Source organism: Gasterosteus aculeatus, chromosome 17 (assembly GCF_964276395.1).
Source record: "Gasterosteus aculeatus chromosome 17, fGasAcu3.hap1.1, whole genome shotgun sequence".
Lineage (NCBI taxonomy): Eukaryota > Metazoa > Chordata > Actinopteri > Perciformes > Gasterosteidae > Gasterosteus > Gasterosteus aculeatus.
Genome location: NC_135705.1, coordinates 4,237,212 through 4,260,813, shown reverse-complemented (window position 1 = coordinate 4,260,813; position 23,602 = coordinate 4,237,212). Strand labels below are relative to the sequence as shown.

Sequence of the window (23,602 nt, the reverse complement as noted above, 5' to 3'; positions counted from 1 at the left end):
CCTTCGATGAAGATTCGTCCCGGGAAATCCATCTAACGCCCCGATGCGGGTGTCCAATCACAGTGACGCAGCAGGCTCGACAACGCAGGCCTTAATGGATCTAAAAATTCCCCCCCCCCCTTTATGCCTCCTGTTCTTCTCTTTAGTGTCCCACTCCTTTTGAGGAAGAAACTTTGGATGGGTCCCACACAGGCGCTCGGGCAGCCAGTCTCACGTCGGTAGATTGGGTTACTGTTTGGTCAGCAGACACATTATAAGCCAACATCAGACCCGCACGGGCAGCCGGCCGTGTGCCTCTGTACGCCTCTGCAGAGGACAAAGTCAAAGTTGGGAGCTGTGCAGCGCGTCTTTGAATCAAATCCTTCCCAAGGGTCCGTTTTATTTTGCAGTGACGGTAACTCTGCTGGATGCAGGGTCGGGCGTATCGACGAAGGCTCACCGACAGTATTTTTGGAGCTATTGATTCTGCACCTTTGACTTTGCTGAACAAGAACATTGAGACATTGAGAAGGTTTTGCGTTACGCGTATAACTTCTTTATGGACTAGGGGGCAGATTTAAGGATTGGGCGGGGGGGGGGGGGCAGGTGGACACACCTTGCTTCTTAGACGAGGCGTGTTTAGTGTGGTAAAGGTTTTTTTTTTACGTGTGGGAAGTCTGAAGTTTCATTTTCGTTGGGAATCCCTGACGTCACCGATGAATCCAGCGTGTCCTCCTATTTATGGCTGTGTCACATTTCAAGAGAACGTCTCTGTTTTTAACATTTAACTTTCATTTCATTGTTTGTCATTGATGCTTTATGTGTCATTTAACACCCACTATGAAACACTTTGAGTGTATGACATTGGTGTATATGACATTTTTATTTGTCCGGCTTTGTTGTCCTTGATCTGAGCTGTCATTTTATTTCGATATCAGTGACCACAGTCAGATTAATATTGTTACAATTCTATTTAGTACATCTTCTGATATTTGCCAGGCAACAGTTAACCAGTACATCTGTCTATTTGTCTGGTTATCCCAGAAATGGATGAGGCTGGTGTCCTGCTTTATCTCTTTTATTGTCAACAAAACCCATAAAAAAAATCAAAACAAAAAATAAATTAATTCATCCTCTAAATATTTAATATTAAGATGTTTGTTAGGAAATCTAGATCCTATATATAACAGATATAAATCTGTGCTGTCTGTTTTTAACAGTTCAAAGTGACCTATAGTAACATTTATGCCCAGCTCTCAATATATCAAACAAATCATTATAATAAATATCTTATCATCTCCATGAAGCATTCGAGTATACAGGTACGTCATCATTACTGGAGCCATTGTATTCTCAGGTATCTGTCTCAAATATGATTTGTTAGCTCAGTTCTGCACTGCCTGGGTGCAACACTGCACATCAATTTTATTTTATTTTTAGATTGGAGAAGGGAGTCCAACGAGAGGGCAAGTAATGATTCAAGGAGATAAAGATTTATGACAGGTAACTGCAGGCTGGCTGCTCCGCTGCAGTGCGCCAGGCCTGGAGGTCAATGACCAGACTTTGTGGGACGAAACGCGGGTCTCACATTTATCCTGCTTAACGGCAATAATAAATGAGCAAGGTGACCCGAGGTACCAGCCGGGACCAGACAGGGTGGCTTTCAGGTGACAATGTGAAAGTACAGTAAAAGAACTACACGGCAGAACAAAGTAGCATGAAAAATAAATATCCCAACCGGATGTACTTGGTTAGTGCTTAAGGAAGTGACCGATGTGATGAATATCGATTTTATGGAGACAGGATTTGATTTTTTGTTTTACAGAAAGGGTTTGACAGTGTTTAGCACGACACCTTGTGGCATTATTGTGGTACCACACATAAGCAAACTGGTGGAAGATGTTCACTGACAGACTGGAAAAGACTATTTTCTTTATTCCCTTGGGCAATTTTACATTTAGTTGAGAAAAGGAGTCAGGAGTATGTCTAAATAAAGCTGACAAATCTAAAGTTGAAATGAAAAGATTCAATAACCACTACAATCTACATTCTGTCCAATAACTGTGAAACCGTCATTAATATCTCCAATGTCAGATGCGAAAAAGACATTTTAAAACTTGAACCAGCAATGTGTTGAAGACCTATTCAGGCCGAGTCACAAGGTCACGCGGATAACGATCAGACTACATTCTGCTGTTGTCTCTGTAAACTGTGCAGCTCCAACAGAAAGAATCAGCTTTGTTATCGCTGTGCCTCGAGGCGACTACCTGGTCGGAACTACCTGGTCTTGTTGCTTTCGGTTACAGAAACCGTCTCATGTTTCCAGTAAACAAGTCAGATAAGAAACGCCTCATAGGAAAATAAGAGGCGTTTTTTTTTTCTTTTTTTTCCCCCTCCTGTAGTTTACAATCAGTTCTGGGAACCTGCATCACACAGCATTGCACATTGCTTTCGACGGTACGAGGATTCATATCTGGCGGCTGGACAGAAAAACAGCGGTTATAAAATGTTGCTAAAACGGTCTAATTCGTCCATTCATTGAGCTCAGCAGCAGGCTGAATGTGGTAAATAATTAAACAGATCACAAAGGTGGAAACCAGTCTCGGGAGATCTCCCTTCATCTCATTCTCTCTCTGTCCATTCTATCTTTTCCATGTCTATCTATTATGTCTCTCTCTGTCTCCACCTGTCTCTCTCTCTCTCTCTCTCTCTCTCTCTCTCTGTCTCTCTCTCTTTCTCCTGCAATAAATGGGGCATTTCTTTCTCTTGTTGTTATCGTCTTGGTGGGCTTTTGCCAGATCTTTTTTGACACCGTTTAAACTAAATGAATCTATTCCTCATAAAAGGATTCACTGAAGAATGAATATTTTAGTGTTATTGGAGCTTACATTTAGCCGTATTTGTATAAGCTTGAGTACACACACAGTTATGGAATTGTTCTGTGTGATGTTAGATTTTGTCCACACTCAAAAATAAATAGTGGACAAAATGTTACACCGCATCTGAGTTTGCTATTAAATTAAAAGAGCAAAAATAAATCCGTCAATACTCAGCCTGATTCTATTCTCAGACTTTAGGCCTATTCTGGTTTGATTTATTTATGGATCTACAAAAGTGCACCGATCTAAGGGACAAGATGTTGCAGTGAGGGAAGTAAAACTATATCCAACACTAAACTTCTGCACACTGTCTTTCTGTTTATTTTCATTTTTCTCTTTTGTATTGTGTTTTCTTTTTCCCCGGAATGATGATTAATGAACAAATCAATGGTGACAGTTGAATGTTGGTAACCGAATGGCAATATTGCGATTAATGCGCATCTATGATACTGCATGCAGCTTGTGTTTTTTATATTATATTATTATACCAAACTGCTAAGTGAAATTAGGTACAACTGCAATAATAGTTGATCAGATGTATTTTAGTCTTTGATGAATCGCTTTGTGTGGATTTATTGTATTTATATAATATACATATGTGTTTCAAACTCATAATTCTTTGCTTCAAGTTTCCTCCCTTTACTCGTCCATGAACTGAACATAAAAACAAACGACAGCAGGGAATCAACCTGTTGTTTGGGAAGCGCGCTGATCTTTTTCTTACATTTTATATAACAGCCAATCGATTAATACATAGATTCAAATCGGTCGTCGTACCATTCTGACACAAACACACAAAGCCAGCCTCTAAAAGGAAGTGACCTCTACTTCCTCTAAAAACGCAGCCAGGCGACACGCAGGAGGGAGTTTCTACAGCCTCCGGCGAAACCAAAAACAAGTGCAAGACAAAACCACCGTGACGCTCGTGACCTGCAGCTCGAAGCAGGAAGAGGGTTTTTTTCTTTTCTTTTCAGCAGAAGCGACGACGACGACGTCACGCGGCTTCAGGTGAGGAGGGGAGGGCGGGGCCGCGACCAAATATGGGAGGAGCAAGCGCAGGTGGACGTGCTGCGGAGAGTCCCGCCGCGGGGACATCTGGCTCGCCTCACACGCTGGAAACAGATCTCTTGAGGAGGTTCGAACCACTGGATTACGCGAGGTGAGTTCACCCGGCCACGTCGCTGCGGGCCGCTGGGTTCGCTTGGTTTCGTTGTGCCCGCCCGCTCTGTTCCTCTTCCCACAGTATTGAAATGAATGCAGGAATCTGTGCGGTCCACGTGATAAACATGCAGTAGAAACTGTTATTTAGCTGTATGTGTAGTTTTTAAAGCTGGAACGATCTGTCTATTTGCTTACCAATGCATCAAGTCTTTTTCTTAAAGTTGTTCTAGCTCCTCTTGTGGTAATTAACTGAACACCTTTGCGGGTTTCTCAAACAAGCGATTTGAATGAGTCGTCAAGGGCTTCAGATAATTGTGATCCAAAGAATAAATAATATGAAAGTGAATTGATAGTTAACCCTGTACTGCTGTTATGTTGCTGCTCTTTCCTCTTCCTCTTCTCCTTTTACAAATTATTATTATTATTATTATTATTATTGTCTCTTTTGGAAGGTTATTCTTTTGTTTCAGTTTATTTTATTTAATAATTTAATATTTCTCTTATTATATTGTATATAATGTGTATCTTTTTATTCTATTTTCTTCCCTGTACATGCTGCTGTGATACCAACATTTCCCTCTTGAGGGATCAATAAAGTATCTATCTATCTAATGCTTGGATGCAACTTCTGCGACTGATTACTTTAATTATCAATTCACCTGCTATTATTATTTTTTCTTTCTCAAAGATTTTTCATCATTAACTAACTTATTACAATTACATGATTAAGTGTATAATTAAATATCAAATACTCTTTTGCTCTAGAAACAACGTCAGAAACCAACCGCTTCTTCCAAAGAGCTTTTGCATTAAAAAAATGTCATACAACACAATTGTTAACGGTATGTGTGATGTTTTCTCTTTCTTGTAGTTCTCGAACCATGGCAACACTCCCAAGAACACAGATGCCTCCCAGCGGCCAGCTGATTTCCGTGCCTCACAAGGATACAATGCGTCTGCTGGAGGTCTACGTCAAGCGCAGCCTCAGCCTCAACGACGGGGCGCTGGGCAGCAAGAGGGCCGGCGGGAAAGAAAAGTGGGTGACCATGCCGACGAAGCTAAGGCGACATTCCAGCGACCCGTCGCTTCACCTGGCCGAGGGGTCGGAACAGCAAAGCGGCCCGTGTTCGGCAGCCGAACCCGCCCCGGACCGGCCCGAGGCTTGTCCGGAGGAACCCGAGAAAACGGTGAAAAAGCCCAAGAAGAACAAGAAGCCCTCTCTGTGGAAAAGCTTCCTGGGTATTTTCTCCCGGAGGCCTAGCGAGGAGAAAGACGAAGAGCAGGACGGCGCGTCGGAGATGGCCGAGGGCCCCTCGGCGGCGGCGGCGGCGGCCTCCGACGACACGACCACCTGCCTGCCCACAATTCAGGTCTCTGCACAGAAGAAGAAGTCGTCGAGGAGTAAATCCCTCAGGAGAAGGTTCTCCAAAAGGCGATCGCTGACGAAAATAAACAAACTCAGTAAAGACGTCAACCACGCCGACATCACGCGGGTCGAAGGTAAGTTTGACGATTGAACGATTGTTGATGTGATTATAAGAAATGACAATTAGTTGGATTATAAGTGGAAATCTCTGCTGACGCGGGACGCAGCTGCATGTCAACACTGACTGTTTCTTTTCCAGCTGTGGAATCGACGTATCACTACTACGAGACGGTGTCACAGGAGCTGGAGAAAATTGTCCACGAGGTTCAGGAAAACGAGGAAGTTGTCCCCCTCTCTGATGGTGAGGACCGTATTGCATTATGGAAGCGTCAATAAAATGTTCTGCTAAGCAGAAAAGGTTTTGATATCAATCTTATTTCTCTTGGCTTTGCATTTTAGTTTTAGCTTTCCCGTCACAATCCAAAGGTGACCTACATCCCCGTAATTGTATAACGTGCTCGCCGTATTAATTATACTTCCCCTTGCTTTTGTTTTTCTCAGTGGAGGTAATGAACAGGATCATTGCCTTGACGAAGGAGGAGGGTGACGCCATAGATTGCAAGGTTTGTTTTCATTTCTGAGTTAATAGAACTCTACGATACTCCAGTGACGTCTAATAATTTTGCAAATATTTACTTGAGCATTAGCTTTTAAATGCTTCAGATAGACTGGGCTTATTCGTGAGATTATGTAATTAGTTAATACGCATATGAAGTATTTTGGGGCTTCAGCAGTTTCTACAGAAAGCCACAGCACATCAATAAACAACGTCGTAAAGTTCAAACCATAAAAAGTGCAAACTCCAGGGCGAGGGACTGTGAGGTCATTCTTATGCAACAGCGTGTCCCGCCGTGAGCGCCGCTCATTCGTCACCGTTTCTGACAGTGAGTGTTAATCGCACACGAGAGACAAAAGGGCTGCTGTGAAAACACCGTAGGTCACGTGACCTGCTGCGTAATTTCACCGCCGATCAGTCAAAACAGGGAGCGTGATGACAGCACGCGTGGGCTTAGCCGACTCATATTTTACCGCCATTTCTACACTTTTTTAAAGATTGGTTGTAAAAATATTTTTTTACAACCATGTATATCAGCAGTAAAATCCCGGAAGGGTCAAAGTGTTCTGTAAATACTGACAGACTCCCTTCCCCGTCTCCTCCAGCTGAGAGACAACCCCACGCTGAGCAACTTCTTCAACGGGATGTCGTACTCCGCCTTCCAGAAGTTGGCCGACGCCTACCTGGAGACGGAGGCGACGCCGACCCATAACCCTCCCACCGTCCTGCCGACGGCACCCGAGCTGGTCAAGTTGGCCTTCACGCTGGACTTCACGGCCCGGATAGCCGGGCTCTCCAGACAGAACGTGGGACACATCACCGGCCTGGGGAACCGGTATCTCCACGACCGATTCAAGTACCAGCAGGTAAGAATCCGACCTGTTGGGAACGAGGCAGAGCCGGATGTCAGAGACGGACACCTTTCTATATTTCATCTGCGTAATAACAAATGGGCACATTAAGCGGTTGGTTTAAAACGTTGTTTTGGGGGGTCTTTTTTTCAGGCGTGTTCCGATCACCCAGGGTCAGACAGCGACGACTGAGGCGCCTCCGTGCAACAACAAAAAAATAATCGCTGCTGCAGCTGGAGGGCTGAACTTGTCTCTGCACCACAGATGTGGTTAAGGATGTGTTGCAACTCTTAAGTTTCTCCTTTTTTTTTTTTTTTTTTGAACACAAACACAAACAGACACTTGTTTTTCTCTTGCATTCATTTGCCTTTTTCGTGTTTTGTGATAGAAGACGTTTTCTGAAGAAAAAAAGGACGTTGAACGGCTTTGCTAGATTTAAATCTTAAGTGGAAGATGAATTTATAGAGCGAGCACAGTCTTAATAAGTGGCAATATTTTTAAGAAAAGCGGCGTTTGCCATTAAAATGAAGATGTTCTGCCCTTTTTAGATTGATTTGTAGTGATACAAACCAGTAATGTAATAACCTTTGATGTATATAAGATACCTTTTGTGCAATATTTGTTTACATTTGTAAGATATCAAAATAAGCCAAATAGAAGCTCCTCTGAAATGTGACATGCAAATTGTGTTTGTTGAATGCTGGCATTCATATAACATACACAAAATAAATATTAATTTAATTAAATATTAATTTAAATACTTTGGTTTTCTTGTCATTCTGTAACCATATAGCAATATCAGGCTTTGTTCTTGGGTAAATATCATCATGTGATTATTTATTGTGTGTTTGTCTCGCATTCTGCTGCAGCAAATTGCTTTAATATTCTGGGCGGACGCACGAGGCCCTCTCGTGACTCACACTCTCTAAGAAGCCCTTTTTACGACCTGTTGTACACAGCCGTCGACTGCCTGCCTGGCTCCTCACTCACTGCTCCCCCCAGCCGGTAAGGGTCGCTATACACAGCTTAGTGCTGCAACCCCCTCCTCCCCCCCCCCACCACACACACCACACACAACACTGCAGCAGACTTTGCAGAGACACACGTCGGATATATCCGCTTTCTACCGAGGGGGCACCTTTCTGGTTGAATATTTATACCAAGGAACCCAAACCCAGTCCTGGTGGAGGGGACGTCGAATAGCATCGGCCGTGTCTAATAGCTGGCAGTGTTGGTTGAGCTGCGTATACAGTATGTGTGTGTGTATATACACACATGTGTAGGCACGGCTTACTGGCAACATTTGGGAGAGTCACACATCAATAGGTGAGGAAGTAGTGCCCTGTTGTGTAATAGGACCAGCAAGGCCTCGGCTCTTCCACGCCCGTGTGACTACACACCTTCTCAACTGCACGCGCAGATGTTTAAAGAAAACACGACAATTCCCAGACCCAAATGAACATGCCGTGTCAGCGCTGAAGCGGCGCGCATCCGTGGAGACGGCTGACATCTGCATGACAGCCGAGGTTATAATTATGAGACCTGACAGTCTGTCAGTTCAGGCATTGAGGCGATGGCTCCCACCTGTGGAACAGGTTCCCCTGCAGGCAGGAGGCCTTTTAGCCTCGCAGCGCAAATGTGCACACGTGGGGTTGTTGTGGATTTCGGCGGCAGCTTGGTATGAGTCGTCAGGGGTAAGAGGGGGAGGGGGCACAGGTCAACGGAGACAAAGATGGAGAGAGCGCTCAAGGACGCGATGGTCTTTGCGTCCTCATTCACTGCCACGAGAATGAGAAGTTGCGCTAAGGAGCGAATTGTGAAGGTAGATCTTTAAATTCACAACACCATCACATTGTTGTTTCATTGTTGCTCTTTTTTGTCAACGTAAAAGTGACGTCTTGAGCTGAACTTACTTACTTTGTTGACAAAGATAATGGGAAACATATAGTGAGACAAAAACAACAAGTGCGGGGGAAGTTAGTGGAAAAATAATGGTTGCATTTCAGGATTGCTCAACAGCGAGTTCAGTGACTAAAGAAGCCGTCACACAATCAAAATGAAATGAAAAAGTATTAACAAAAGGCCGATTGTGATGCGACTGATGACTCACATCAACTGTACACGGGTCCCGTTTCCTGACACAAACATGCAAATACTCTGTTGTTTCAAAGCAGACTCTCGGGCCAAGTGTAAATAGGTTTTAGGTTGTCCGATACCAGCGAGTAAACCCGGCCGGTACAGTGAAACTGGGAATAGATTATTAAATCAGGAGCATTTTCATCCACCTAATAAATTCAATAACATAAAATCTACACTTTAGTCATTCAAAATGGGTATACTCTAATGGAGGGAACATGTATTCTTACTTCTTGAGCAACTAAAAAGCAACATGACAACTTTAAATTTTGTGAGTTGACAAACTACTTCATTCCATGTGAATAAAATGCAGTTTATTTCCTGATTGGTTTTGTTTAAATGTTTTACTGCTGGTCTGATACAAAAACACGAGCTGTTTAATACATAAAATGACTGTCGTGACAACAGGTCTTTGGTTTGTGGTCGGCATTAGATTCTGACGTGTCCCTTTAATCTGCGGCCATTATGTGGTCTGGACCACCAGCACGACCGACTGACCACTTGCAGAGTCCAGATTGCCTAATGATGACACGTTGCCCTGTCTGGACTATTTTTAGCCAATAACAAAATAACTTAATAAAGTCTGTTAGCCAGAAAACATTAAGAACCCCAATGGTGCTGAATTTTAGTATAGTAACGTTTGCACGGCCATCATTTGTGACTATTTCAAACCCAATTACAGAGGACAAAGACAACATGTCGAGTGTAAACCTTTTACATTTTTATTGCTTTTCAAACACACACAAGGCAGATTAATCAAAGAGTCCAAAGCCCATATCTTCGTCTGACTCTTCGGACTCTTCTTTCTTCTCCTCCTTTTTCTCTTCCGCTGGAAAAGTAAGACAACAGTCAGTACTTCAGACAGACATCCGGGCGAATGTTGAGCAGCACTTGTATCCACATTTAGTTGTAGGACTGCTAACGAGGGCCGTCAAAACGGGATAATATGACAACACATTTTAGAAAGCAACCCTCCTCCACAAATATCAACCGTTTTAAAATTTACATTAAGAATGAGGAGACTGTACACACCAACAGCAGGCGCAGCACCAGCCGCCGCCACGGCCGCCGCAGGAGCCGCCACAGCCCCTCCTGCTGGTACGGAGGCTAACTTAGAGAGGCCTGAGGACACAGAAAGTAAAAAACTATTTTAGCACCTTTCCCCACATACAACCTCTTGAATGCGTCGATGCATTTTCTATTAAGAGCACTTTACCCGAGTTCATGACTTCGTTGATGTCTTTCCCATTAAGTTCACTTATGACCTGCAGAGAAAAAGACGACTCAACTTCAGCACTAAAAATGTCAAGAGCTTTTGAAATTGCAGAATATGGCGTTAAATGGGGTACTTTGTTCAGGCGTTCGTCCTCGGCCTCGATTCCCACGCTGCCCAAGATGTCCTTGATGTCCTTTGAAGACGGGCTGGTGTTTCCACCGAGCACAGCCAGGAGGTAAGCGGCCACGTAACGCATTCTGTGCTCACAAAAGGAAACAAACAAATTAACGATTTGTGTGCAAATATGGAACTTACGAAACGTGACGTTGTCAACTTGGAGCGATTCAATCGTGATGGTCATTTGTCACCACATTTGCAAAAGGATCAAGGGGAAATGTAGATATTTTAAATAAAGGCACAGGGAAATGTGCATTTTAATTGCTTCTGTCAACAAATCAGTCATACATTCGGTTTTATCTATAAAAAAAATAAAGGAAAGCAGTAATATTGACGTTTAGTTTTCCATTGAACTTAGTGACTTCTCGTCGGGTTCATATATACTGAATGGATCATCTTACAGAGTGTAATAAAAATACCCTGAGAAGAACCCTCACGTCTCATGCGGCCCACTGACATTCAAGCATCCGCCACCTGACCGGTTTATTTTTATATTTTTCCGACAACGTAAGCTCTACGTGAGCTTTATTAAATCATTACAAACTCATACGTTAGCACACTAGTAAAGGAACTTCATAATTCAATGCATAACCTTGCACGTTGTATTAATGAAATGCTCGGGCGGATCGCGGTTGACGTTAGCTTAGCGCTTGTTAGCGTTAGCTGGTCGCATGTCGTTACGAGTCTTAAGACCTCCCCGGAAAATACAAACGGGAATAAAACACCCAAACGTCGGCGTTTAAAGTTCCGCGGGTTTAATTTGTAGCGTTCATTTTTTCTGTTCCGCTGTGATTCCTTTGTGATGTGAACGTAAGAAGCATGGCGGCCGGTGGCTTTACAACAAGCGCCAGACGCCTTCCATTATGTGACAGCGGCTTCTGCTCCGGCGCGTCCCCGTTTCTCAGGAGCCAAAACCAAACCTCGAGAGCACGTCGCTCTGAGGAAACACGGTTTGACACCAATCGATTTACAAACATGTGTAAAACTATTATAATTTGGACTTACTTTAAGTCTAAACAGACACGAAACGTCGGTCACGCTAAGAATAGATCCGGAAGAGAGGGAGCGTTGAAACAGGAAGTTGTTGAAGGCTGTAAGCCGTTGATTTGATTGGTCCGCTCAGACCGACGGTGACGTCAGTAATGTGACGAACCAATGGACGAGTGTAAATTCATTAGTTTGAGGAACGTATCCATTAACTTTTTTATACTTTTAGTTTTTAAATAACCATTCATATTAATTGTGCGGTTTTAAAACCATGTATGTATTTCATTATTAATATTGGTGGTTTTTGCATTATTAAGTAATTCAATAAAATAATCCTGTATACCACAAATGTCTACTTTTAGCGTATTTGAAGCGTGTCTTTTGCAAATAATATATTAATATATTTATATATACATAATTTAATTATAGTAGCAGATAATGGAAATACTTAAAGTACGTAAAGCAAAAAACACCAAAGCAAAAGACTGTATGCAAGAGTTTAATTAAACTCCTTGAAACCTGATGTTTCCCCTTAAAATATCCCATAATTGGCTTTAAATGCGCAAATGTTAACTTGCAATACCTCATATTCAGTGTCTCCGCTAACAACAATTTTATAAAATACTAAATATATATCAATCATTTTCATATTTGAGCATTTTACGATTCATGTTGTAATGTCACCATCCTGAGGGGGACACAATATCAAGTTATCAATACACAAAGGAGGGACACCTCACTAACAAGATGAAGATGCTAAAAATGGTTCGTTTATAGTATTGCGTATGAAAGAACAATGATTCAGTTGATTGCATTTTTTATTTTCAATAATTCACCATCAAAACATAGTTTAGAGATGATCCCCAATACATTATGTGTATCTCAAGTTAAGATGGAGCTCTGATTCTTTACTGGGCATTTGTAATACCACAATGTAGAAAACACAAACAAATGATTACGCCGTGAAGTGTTCACCCTCCTTTCACGTCCTACAGGTCCAATAATTCCTCCTGTTTCTCCTGAGCGAAGAGCTGTTCGACCAGAAAGACCACCGAGTCTGAAACAAACTCTGCAATCTTGTTCACGTTCGTCACGTACCACATCTTATAGACAAACTCTCCCAATAGGATGATGACAAAAATGACCAAGAACCCGAGGAAGATGCGGTCCGCACAAAAGTTTGCCTTTTCTCTGAAGGTCCACTGCTCCCAAGGTAGCGCACGCTGTGCTTCATAGTATTTACCAAAGTGTAACAGGGCCGTGTGATCGCCATCCAGCTCGTCCTCCGGAGCCTCCAGGTCTGAGACTCCATCCGCTGCGTCGCTTTCAGCCATTTGACAGTGGTTCTCTGCTGCAAATGTCCCTTAATTGTCTGAGAATATCAAAACCACACGACAAATAATGCTTTTACAGATTGGCACACAGATATATGGAGCTTAGAAAAATCTTTGCTTTGCAGCTAGCTTTTTTAGGATGAATGAAAGATCTTACCTCACAAAAGATTAGTTTAGAAAAGAGATGAGTTGCTCACACAAGATTTAGACACTTTGGTTTTCTGTGTCTGCACAGCTACACCATGACTACGTCCCTTCAGGCCACAAGCCACTGGAGGGTGTGATACGAAGGCGCTGGAGGCTGGACGGTTATGCAGCACCTCCCTTGCTAAGACCAAGGCTGAGGATTAGACCGCACTCAGCACTTTGAAATCCCTCATCAAGGATGAAGGCGACAGATGGTAACATACGTTTTGATATGACGCCGGCAGGTTTCACGTGTGAGCGTCTCAGGCGGCCGCAGCATAAGCATCTCTGCCATGACCACAACAAACCCACATATCAGATGACGAAAAAGAACATCTACACATGCAAGTTACACATGCGAGTTCCAAACCAGATTGAGATTGAGATTTATTTAAGATCTGTAGGTGGTGGTAGTGTTACACGGACGGAAACCAGGCAGAAGGGAAAATGATGACACAGCAGAACTGACGAGGAGGCAGCAGAAGCTTTAGAGTCCGAATAAATCCCCTCAGCATAAAGCTCAATGACATTTTACTCAAATGTCTGCCACAGCTATTGAAATATGCCGGAAACCAGCTGAATGTCAGCGTTGAGGAAGCGATGCTGGCATCCTCGGATTTCCGGACTGCTTTTAATGTAACTGCAGTTCAATTCCATTAGTTTTAGTGACTTAATTATTACTTTGCAATCTAGGCAGGGCGCTTCCACTTCTCTGTTTATTGAATGTCTTTCTGTGAAACGTGAAGTATCCAAACCTCTCTATTGATCCTGCACAATTCATTTCCACTGACTGTTCACTTAACCACTCAAACGTCCGATGAAAGTTTTTGTGCAAAGTGAAATCTCTCTTTTAGCCGAGCCATCAGTTTATTGGCCGTAGTGACGCATAGAATATTAGCATTTTCACTGAAGAGGTTTATTCTGCTGTATTTCCCAACAATGTCTTTGAACATAAAACATTTGTTGCATCACTTATTACATCGGCATATTTATTTTAATTCAACATGAATCAATTGATGAAAGCCTTTGTGAAAACAAATACTTCAAATTATATTATTTTTCAATTGCAGGCGTGTGACTTTAAATTAGGAACAGATCAGAAAAGGAATTTGTCCCGTGACTCAATCAAGCGCTTTGCTTTTGTGTTCATGAATGTGTTGACAATCCAAAATATCCCTTAATCCCACGAGTGTCATGAGTGCACCATGTGATGCTTCGGCCTTACGGGTCCACGTCCCCTTTCTCTGTCTGGGCCCGCGTGCCGGCGGGACACAAGGTGGCCTCCTTGGGCTTACGTATCCCACAGCGCTGGCTGATCTTGATCAGCGTGACACGGAACTGCTTTATCCTGAAGGCATAAACCATCGGGTTGAGGGCCGAGTTCACGTGGGACATGAAGATGCCGGCGTACAAGGTGAACTTGGGCACGGACCACTGCGGGCAGAAGAAGTCAATGCAGTTCATGATGTGTATTGGCAGCCAGCACACGGCAAAGAGAAACACCACCAACGCCAGAGACTTGGCCAGCTTCAGCTCCTTCCGGTAGTACCTCTCTCCGTCGCACGTGGCCTCAGCGCGCCGATTAAGCTGCCGCCGGATCACCCGGAAGATCTCGGCGTACAGGGCGATCATGACGGACAGCGGCACCACCACCCAGCCGAAGAAGTTGAAGTACACCATGTAGTCCATCCTCATGACCGCGGTGAATTCGCAGACGATGTCGCCGGAGCTGCTGAGGTTTCCTCCCGCGTGGCGCCTGTTCCATCCCATCATCGGAACCAGTCCGGTGAGGAAGGAGAGGATCCAACACAGACAAACGGCCACACACGCCCTCCTCTGGGTCACTATGGTGCTGTACCTGAGCAGAGTTGTTGGAACACACAGTTTTGTAGCTTAGACGCATAAAATGATACTGTCCTTCTGCAAATATTCATATCGTATATTCTTTTTGCGCAAGATTAGAGATGAGATTATTGCTAAAAGGGATTTTTTATCAAGTGCCAGCTTTTGACATCAGCAAACAAAAAGCAGTATGGGCGACTGCCAAAATCATGTTAAGTAATTGTGTCAGTTGTTTTGCCAGACCAGGACGTTTTAATTTGCTTAAAAGCTTCTGATATCCTACCCAATGATTTGTAAGGATAGATAGTGCCTTATCAGACACTGAGACGCACCTCTTCCCGAATCACTCTTTGATATCTTTGAAATTGAAATCACACATTTAATGCTCTGAAAAAACAACAATTAAAAAGAAAAGCTTTTACTATTATTTGGGTAACATTATATACAGAAGGGTAATCAGGATGTGTGGGATTTCTCTTCCCCAATATGTTGATTCTTAGGGACAATATTGTAACTCGGGGAGAAAGAAAGTGAAATGTACTCAGTTTGACTTGTATGGCAGCGATGCACGGCGTGTAGTGACGTGTTAATAGAATCAATCTGCATTACGCCAGAACAGCCAATTCCAACCAGGCATTGATAACGAGTTTGAAAAAAGCATCCATTTCCCACTGATCCTGGTCATGAATATTTAATTGTTCTTACCGTACACTGAGTGTCGCTAATTACGGCAAATTGATTCAGTAATACTTTCTCAATCAATGTCGTCACCGCGCTCATCATCCAACACAACCTTTTCCCCAAAATAATCTCTACTTAATCGCCACCAAACTAAAATACGCTTCTCAAAAGTGAAAGTATAACCGACCGCTTTGACAGAGGTTCCTCACCTGGTGGGAATCTTGACACGAAGGTATCGGTCGATGGCGATGGCCAGCAAGGAGAGGATGGAGCTCTGCGTGATGATCAGCAGCAGGCACGACAGGAAGAGGCAGGTGTAGAACTGAGTTTTAAATCCAAGACTGAGGATGATGGCCAGAGGGATGACCAAAACCCCCACGGCGATATCAGCCACGGCCAGAGACACGATGAAGCAGAAGGTGGTGTTGCGGAGAGCTCGGTTCACGCACACCGCCAGCACCACCAGCACATTGCCCACTACGGAGACCAGGGCAATCGCTGTCTCTATGGAGATGTACATCACGTCCACATGTTCCCGGGGCTTGATACCAGGAGAGGAAGACATCTCCACGATTCACGGCTTACCTTTGCAAAAAAGAATCAAAATTGGTGGTTGAACCTTCTTGCCTCCACTTTGGGTGTTGTTTCAGCAAAAACATCATCCATTATGAGTGTTTTAGAGCTGAAAGGACTTTTTCCTGTTTGTCCCATTCACACAATGCGGGTCCCTTGTGTTCCTGACGGGATGTTGGACAATTAATCCTTAGCATGTTGTTCAAGCTTTGCGCGAAACTGGATTCCAGTGCATCACCTCTCCCCCGGTTTCTCTCTCTCTCTTTTACTAATCTGTACAAAACGGTCCATAAAACTGAGGGGCGGAGCTTTACTGCCTGCAGCATCCTGCAGCAGCAAATTTTGTTGTACGAGTGTGTGCGCGTGTGTGGTTTCTGAGAGCAGCTGTGGGCTCTACACAATAAATGTCAAAATGTATTTTGATTCCGGTGTTGATAATGCATAATGAATAAATAAAATATTGATATGCACTAGAGAAGATGTCATCTTATTACTTCTTCATTTTATTCTTGCAAGTTCTTGAGACAAAGAGCGGATATTACATCATCTGTACATGTGCATTAGTTCAATTTATACAAAAATGTCCTGCTCCTCCTTATCACAAGGGATGCATTCATTTAAACAATTGTAAATACATGGTTGACGTGGATAAAACAGAAAATTTTACAAAACAACTACACCAGGTTTGTTAGGGTTGGTAGAAAACAATATGCGTAGTAAACAGCCTTCTATTCGATTAATGTAGCAGCAAAGACCTTTAGTGCTTTTGTTATGATGATATTTCACCACATTCAAGTGGCGATTCTTTAATACATGTTTCAGAGCCACAGCGACGGCGTTTCATTTCAATGATGCACATTTTCCTCTCCAAACTTTTTATAGCTTTGACACTGCAGATTAAACCGCACGAAGGAATTTGATCCAAATGTTCGTTGACTTATAAAAAACGTAATGTAATATTCCGTCAGAGAATGAAAAGAGGTTGGCAGCAGGTATCACTGAGCAGACAATCCATTAGATGGTCTTCAGTTGCTTAGGGGAGCAAATAAAAAAAATAATGTCTGCCAGTAAATATACTCAGTCTAATACGGTCTGACCTTTTTTCATAAAGAAAGTGATGACTCAGGACTTTGTTTCTCAGTTGAAGCATGAACTGACAATGACTCTGTTTCAGTTGCATTAGTTAGCTTGATTGGCATGCATTATCACTTCCAGTCTGAGGATGCAAAAGCTGTAAATGTCCCAAATACTGCCACATCTCTCTTGGTTCAGCACTCAACAGCCGTGTGCTGCGTTTATTGCACTTTAATTGTTATTGCAGCCATTCATTTATTGCATTTTGTGTCTATTCTTTCAGTATGCCACACAAAATAAGGGTGATTTTGGCCTGTTAAACTAAAGAAAAGGCATGAATGACGTAAAGTCGCTTTTTTATTTGTCCCTCTTAATCATTTTGCTTTTTACATTACGTTTAATTATGGAAATTCAAATCTCCAACAGATCTGTAATTTTAAAAAACATTTTCCTCCCACCATCAGGACATTGCAATTTTCGGACAGCACGACGACGACGGCTTCCTTCTTTATGAGCCCATTCACATGTGGGTAGAAGTTATTAACACGGGCAACCTTCCAACAATCCTAATCATCAGCAATAAACCCGACAAATCCTGCGGAGGAGGCAATCAGAGGCAGAGTGGGGCGGCGCGTAGTGGATTCTCCCCGCGGGAAATACATCAACCAAGCTAATGTTAATAACAGGCCGCGCAACTGGCAATGGGGAAGAGGTCAAAGAGAATGCACTTCAACGTTCACAGAAAGCACACTTATCTCCAGAGCCATTGGTAAAACGGCTGAGTGCCTCCCCCTGCATTAGACAGATTACCGTATACGTCGTTATTTCGTCCACAAATATTCCTCTAAAGAATACTCCCTTTGGTAGCGTCCCACCAAACCTCGTTATTCATAAAGATGACGTAATGAATTTGATTATGGCCTTGTGAGGATCCGCTGGCCCATGTGGCGCAGAGATTATACGAGGGTGGAGCTTCTATTACCGGTTCCAATGAACAAAATGACTCTCAACATCCAACATCCTCACAGAGCATTACGGCTGAATGCAGAATTCATTTCACTGAAAGAATGACTCGGTCTTCCTTTGAGACTAAATCAACTCGTCTCTCCACAATGATACGATTGTTCGAATTAATATGCAGATTGAAGCGCACTTAAAGATGAATCAGGGCGCGGCTTTGAATATTAACTGTACAGCAGGGCGCCCTACTGATGTATTGTGTTGTTTATTCAAACATTGCATGTTGGTAACCATGTTGGCACATACACAGACAAGGAACCCGTGGTTACTTAATTCTATAGTTTGTGTAACCTTTGCGTGTGTGTCTGTGTCTGTGTGCGCGTGTCTTTTTTTCAATTTAATTTAGACAGTGGTTTCACAGGTTTATTCTAAAGTTACTATTAAGGAACAAGAACACTGAAAATGATGCGACGTCTAAAATGCATTTTAACTTTGGTTACGGTCCTCAAACAGCCTGTGTGCTGGAAGAAAGCTCATCTTTAATGGACATTTCCCTTCATGCTCTCCATTGTTTTTCGTTCTTTCTGTCAGGACATTCTGACACACACAGGTGGGGGAAACCAGTATCCCACATGCCAGGTTTTTTTTTGTTTTCGGTACTACTGAAGAAGATTTGACGAAGACTTTAACTTTAACTCATTTTGTATCTTCTGAAGACCATTTGTGTCAACAAATTTAGTTTCGTCATAGCAAAGGTGGTAAATACATTTGCACGCAATACTTTTCAAATTCTTATTTCTTTTCTTCTCCAAAACGGGGTTCATTTTATTTACTTTTACTCAGTCATGGCATAGCACTAAGACTGAAATGCCACCATATAATGAAATACGTATTATTATACGAGCCTGAAAAAAAAATCTAGATGCATAACTTGCAGGCAAAATATCTTGGAGGAACATCGCAAAAAAAAAAAAAGACTTCCTCAAAAGTTTCACAACCCCGAGATGAATGATAAGTGGAACAGCTCGGCACGGCGCCGCACATTCAGGCTCGGACTCACATTCAGACTCGTTGCGCCGTTTACCGCCAGATCTGTGCCGGATGGAGAGCACAATGGACACGGGAACAGTGATCTACATGTTCTTGGAGTTGCTGGTTGCCGTTAGCTGCTGTCTTGGTAATGCACTGGTCATTTTGGCGCTGTGGACCAGTAAAAGCCTTCACCAGCCCACCTTCTGCCTCATCGTCTGTCTGGCCGTGACCGACTTTCTGGTCGGCCTCGTGGCCATACCGTTGGCGGTGTTCGTGGACAGCAAAGTAAAGACTTCATTCCACGTCTGTCTCTTCCTCTGCTGTGTGACCATCCTGTTGACCCTGGTCTCAGTTTTGTGTCTCATGGCTATCGCAGTGGACCGCTTCCTCCGGGTGTATATACCTCTCAGGTGAGCCCATTCAGACGTACTCACGCTTCCTGAATGCAGAGGCAAGTGAAAGTGTTTTTAGATGAGGAAAAAGTTTGTTGTTTTGTTAAACATGTTCATACATGGTCAGAGCACTCAAATACATACATGTTTGGCGAGGCTAATCATTGCTTATTTTCTGCATGTAGGTACAAAAGGACAATAACGCAGAGACACTCTTGCCTTGTGGTAGCAGCGTGTTGGCTGCTGGCAATACCCCTGAGTTTCGCTCCTATGCTTGGATGGAACCAAAATGGCACCAACTCGACTATTAAATGCAGTTTTATAAAAGTGGTGCCCCTGTCGTACCTGGTTTACTTCAACTTCTTTCTCTGCAACCTGATACCGCTGTCGGTGATGACTGTATTGTACGGCTACATCTTCTGCACCATCCGAGGAAACCTTCGAGAGAAACCAGGCGAGAGACCCCAAAATACGTCTCAGAACTACCTGAAGAAAGAGAAACAGCTGGCGGGGTCTCTGTCTCTGGTCTTGTTTCTGTTTGCCCTGTCCTGGCTTCCTCTCCACATTATGAACACCATTAATTACTTTAATGGGCCACGTACAGTACACAAAATAGCTATCTACGTTGGCATCCTGCTCAGTCACGCTAACTCGGCCGTAAACCCAGTCGTGTATGCGTTCAAAATAAAAAAGATCAAGACAGCGTACATAGAGCTCTGGAGAAAGTACATCGCGTGTCGAGGAGAAAACCAAGGGACTCAGACAAGCCAGTCGACAGACAACAATCTCAGCAACAACGACAGCTGAGACAAAAAACGAGGAAAGGAAGATGTCCTTGTTGGCTTGTGTCTTCGTTCTTAAGGTGCAGGTTTTATTTTCATAGCTGTAATTAAACGTTCATGTTGACATTTAAGAAGGCAGCTACAGTATGTAACCACCTTGTTTTAGATTGTCGAGGACGATGTGCATATTTATTCAGTGAGAACATGTTTAACAGTTTTTCACTGAAAGTCGTGTTTTACTTTTATGAATGTTTGAGTGTCGTGCAAATGTGGTGGAGCTTGTATGTGCAACTTTTGTGTAATACTGTCTTTCAGAGAAAAGCACTTCCACTTTTCTTAAACGCTTTTGTTTAGTTTCAAATCACTTGTTTTTTCTGTGGTAGTTCTTCATATCCTCTTCAACAGAAGAACACTTGCACATATTAGCTTCACTAAAGAAACCCTTTTAAGACTTGAAGTGATTTATATTTGTTTGTATTGGACAGGCGTGAGCAACCATCTGTTAATATTATCCCAAACATAATTGTCTTTATTATTAACATTGCAGTCCAACACAACAACAACACAAAGTATAGCCCCCAAGATGACGAAAAGTGGATTTACATTTCAAATGGATTTGCTGTCCATTGACCATTTTACAACATATTGCAGAGATGTTGGACGGCATTTACACTGTTCAGATATTCCTCATTATCAATATCAGCAATATTTAATGGACCTTGAGCTACTGGTGTGTTTTTAAGTAGCAGTAGTAAAAATATATCAATGCATATTTAGTAAAAGAATTAAAGAATTCCAGCCTGAAAAGTATTTGTTGGTAAATCTTTCATTTAAATGTAAATAACCTGCAGCCTTACATTCTAAGTTCAGTTGCCGTCATGTTATAGTTTGTTTTTCATTTCCTGAATTTAAAGTCCATTTCCTGAATGCGACCAAAGCAAGGATGATGCACAGAGAGGTGCCGAGAAGAGGCAGCTTTGAAGTTAGCATCCACCTGGTTCCCTGCATAAAAAGCCATGGGGATTTTTATTATTCTAGAAAATGAGCTTTTTCAAACACAAAAATACAAAACTTGCGTTTTTTAAATGCAAGACAATGTTCATAAAGGAAAATTATTTGTGAATTGTTAATGTAACGTCAGAAGAAAAACGCTTGTGCACAGAAACAGCAGCGAGGCGAGTCTGTGGTCCGATTTGGCCCGTGGGAACCAAAGGTGCAAACTCTTTTCTGCATTTACGATTCGAGATGCACAAATGTATTGTTTCAATTTGTTCCCATCATCGTAGACTAAAGTCACGGGGCAGAAAAGCCCACTGGTTGGCTCTTTGTGGGACTCAACGGTGAGATGCACTTTCCTGTCGATGAAGCCCTTCCGCGCCACAAAGAGAATTGTACCAGGAACCGTTTGGTTGCGGTGCGGGGCCCCCGCTCTTTGATGCGGACCAGAGAGCGGTTGTTTTGTCTGAGCTGGAGTACGAGTCGTGCAAACTGCACTGCAGGGTAAACGCTTGGAAGATAGATTCAGATAAACCAAACAAAGGTACGTGCACGCAGCCTAAGGATATACTGTTTACAGCATGTTTTTCGGTACACACAGTGTGTAACGACTCTGTTTGTCAAATTGAAACCAGCCGTAAATTGTTTATGAACATTTTTACAAGTTACTGTGATCCACATTTCTTTTGACGCGAGCACACTGGTGTTTCAAACTCTCGCTGCAGCATTCAGCTAAATAACAGTGTATCATTTGTAAGATCTCAAGCCACAATATCTCATTTCCTGTTTCTGTATGTGCAAGGCTCAGCAAGCTTAACAGATTTCAATCTTCTATAATTACATTTTTTTGCTGACTTTTTCAAGACCAAACATATTGGAAACAAACTTTTTACATGATGGTGTGAGTAAGAGTATTCCGTATCAGATGCACTGAAGAGTCATGATTCCAAACTGCATTGTCTAATTAGCAAGACATTACCAGACTGGCTAAAACATTTAATCAACATCCTCTGCTTTCCAGTTACTGACACATTTCAAATAATACAATTAATAAAAAATAAAAAGTTATATGGTGCTTGTTAAAAAGTCAAATAAAACATCTAAATTAAAAAATGAAATACTCAACAATAAATAAATGAAGCAATAAACTTTGCAGAATTTCAGATACAACATTTTTGTTTCCAGAAACAAATAAATGGCATAGTTTCTTTCAAATATATACATTTATTAGATATTTGATATACTGCATCACATACGTGCAACAAAGTTAAATACTGACCAAAAAATTGTGGTGATATCAATAGGATTCTTAGTGATTTTACAGGATAAACTACTGATTGCTGCGTCTGATTACATCCTCATCATTTGCCATCATCAACATATACATTAAAACATACAAATATTGATTTCCTTGTGAATATGTTCGCAGATACACACAATCGAGTTCCCAAAGCTTCCAGTGTTTGCATTTATTTCTTTCAATTTCCGAAGTGATGGTAGTCTTTGTCCACACGATGGCCTCAGAGGGGCTCCGACGCCGCTCGCTCTGCACGAGTGAGCTTCAATCCAAGCACTCATTGTACCTCTCAAGGAAGGTAATAGGCTGTGTAGTTATCACCTGAGTAGGATTTACTCAATCCCACAAACTATACAACCTACTACCTCACCTCGCTAGGCTCAACTTCAGGCACACATGAAGGTACTGCTCAATATGTGCCAACTTGTTACATGTGGTTACTATGGACCAGTTTCATCATAGTGTCTTGTCAGTACACAAAGTTGCGGTTGTGTAAGTCGAGGGATCGTTGTTTTAAAGAAATAAGAATTTCTAGGCACGCAGAGAAAATGACTACAGCAACCTAAACCGTAAGAATTAACATCAGAGATCCGATAACCACAACAAAAGACGGTTACTGTAAACTAAAAACTATTCAAAAACGGCGTGACTTGTTATCTCTTAACTCCGTGTGTCAGTGAGCTCCTTTATTCGCGCAGACTCCAGAGTACATTCTCACAGCAGATCAAGCCGTCTCCTAAGGAAAGACAGTAGACTGTATAGTTATCTCAGAGGGAGGACAGGGACCCCACAACTATTCAATCTACTACCTCAGCCTTAAGGGCAGATGCCTCTGCAGGAAGCAGTGGGAACTTGTCGGTCAAACTGTGAGACAAAAACAGAGAGCGATTAAACACAGTTTTGTATTCCACTCGAGGCAAACAGCAGTTCTCAGTTGTGCGGCGGCAACTCAGGTGACACGTCGCTCCACCAAGAGATCAGGTAGTCTGCAGTTTTATCAGGAATTACCTTTTAGGAGCAATTTCCTCCCCACACTCACCACATTGTAGCCTAGGTTGTAAAATCAAAGGTTTGGTTTACCAGAG

The 23,602-nt window shown here is 42.6% G+C and overlaps 4 protein-coding genes and 2 long non-coding RNA genes across 7 annotated transcripts in view; 2 read left to right on the top strand and 4 right to left on the bottom strand.

Annotated features, from left to right (window-relative positions):
• Positions 1-3,728: 3,728 nt before the first annotated feature.
• Positions 3,729-7,612, top strand: LOC120835784 (uncharacterized). The gene is made up of 6 exons (XM_040204995.2): positions 3,729-4,017; positions 4,891-5,519; positions 5,645-5,746; positions 5,947-6,008; positions 6,607-6,867; positions 7,006-7,612. The coding sequence occupies exons 1-6, from the start codon at positions 3,899-3,901 to the stop codon at positions 7,042-7,044; spliced, it is 1,212 nt and encodes a 403-aa protein (XP_040060929.2). The 5' UTR covers positions 3,729-3,898; the 3' UTR covers positions 7,045-7,612.
• A 2,072-nt stretch (positions 7,613-9,684) lies between these two features.
• Positions 9,685-11,520, bottom strand: rplp2a (ribosomal protein, large P2a). 2 transcript variants are annotated; one of them, XM_040204908.2, is made up of 5 exons: positions 11,387-11,520; positions 10,338-10,461; positions 10,205-10,253; positions 10,021-10,110; positions 9,685-9,817 (listed from the first exon to the last, which is right to left on the bottom strand). In XM_040204908.2, the coding sequence occupies exons 2-5, from the start codon at positions 10,458-10,460 to the stop codon at positions 9,741-9,743; spliced, it is 339 nt and encodes a 112-aa protein (XP_040060842.1). In that variant the 5' UTR covers position 10,461; positions 11,387-11,520; the 3' UTR covers positions 9,685-9,740. The 2 variants fall into 2 exon arrangements, with proteins under 2 accessions (XP_040060842.1, XP_040060841.1); XM_040204907.2 differs by having other exon boundaries at positions 10,205-10,461.
• A 648-nt stretch (positions 11,521-12,168) lies between these two features.
• LOC144388995 (uncharacterized) lies at positions 12,169-13,218 on the bottom strand. The gene is made up of 2 exons (XR_013453310.1): positions 12,860-13,218; positions 12,169-12,740 (listed from the first exon to the last, which is right to left on the bottom strand). It is a non-coding gene; the product is annotated as an uncharacterized LOC144388995 (long non-coding RNA).
• A 46-nt stretch (positions 13,219-13,264) lies between these two features.
• LOC120835356 (adenosine receptor A1) lies at positions 13,265-16,243 on the bottom strand. The gene is made up of 2 exons (XM_040204235.2): positions 15,621-16,243; positions 13,265-14,746 (listed from the first exon to the last, which is right to left on the bottom strand). The coding sequence occupies exons 1-2, from the start codon at positions 15,974-15,976 to the stop codon at positions 14,110-14,112; spliced, it is 993 nt and encodes a 330-aa protein (XP_040060169.1). The 5' UTR covers positions 15,977-16,243; the 3' UTR covers positions 13,265-14,109.
• A 226-nt stretch (positions 16,244-16,469) lies between these two features.
• On the top strand, positions 16,470-21,031 carry LOC120835357 (adenosine receptor A1-like). Its single transcript, XM_040204237.2, has 2 exons — positions 16,470-19,460; positions 19,628-21,031. Exons 1-2 carry the CDS (start codon positions 19,027-19,029, stop codon positions 20,247-20,249), a joined length of 1,056 nt encoding a protein of 351 aa, XP_040060171.2. The 5' UTR covers positions 16,470-19,026; the 3' UTR covers positions 20,250-21,031.
• LOC144388996 (uncharacterized) overlaps positions 18,800-23,602 on the bottom strand; it is a 9,162-nt gene continuing 4,359 nt past the window's right edge. The window contains exon 2 of the long non-coding RNA XR_013453311.1: positions 18,800-19,489. This is a non-coding gene — a long non-coding RNA (uncharacterized LOC144388996). The remainder of the gene's footprint in view (positions 19,490-23,602) is intronic.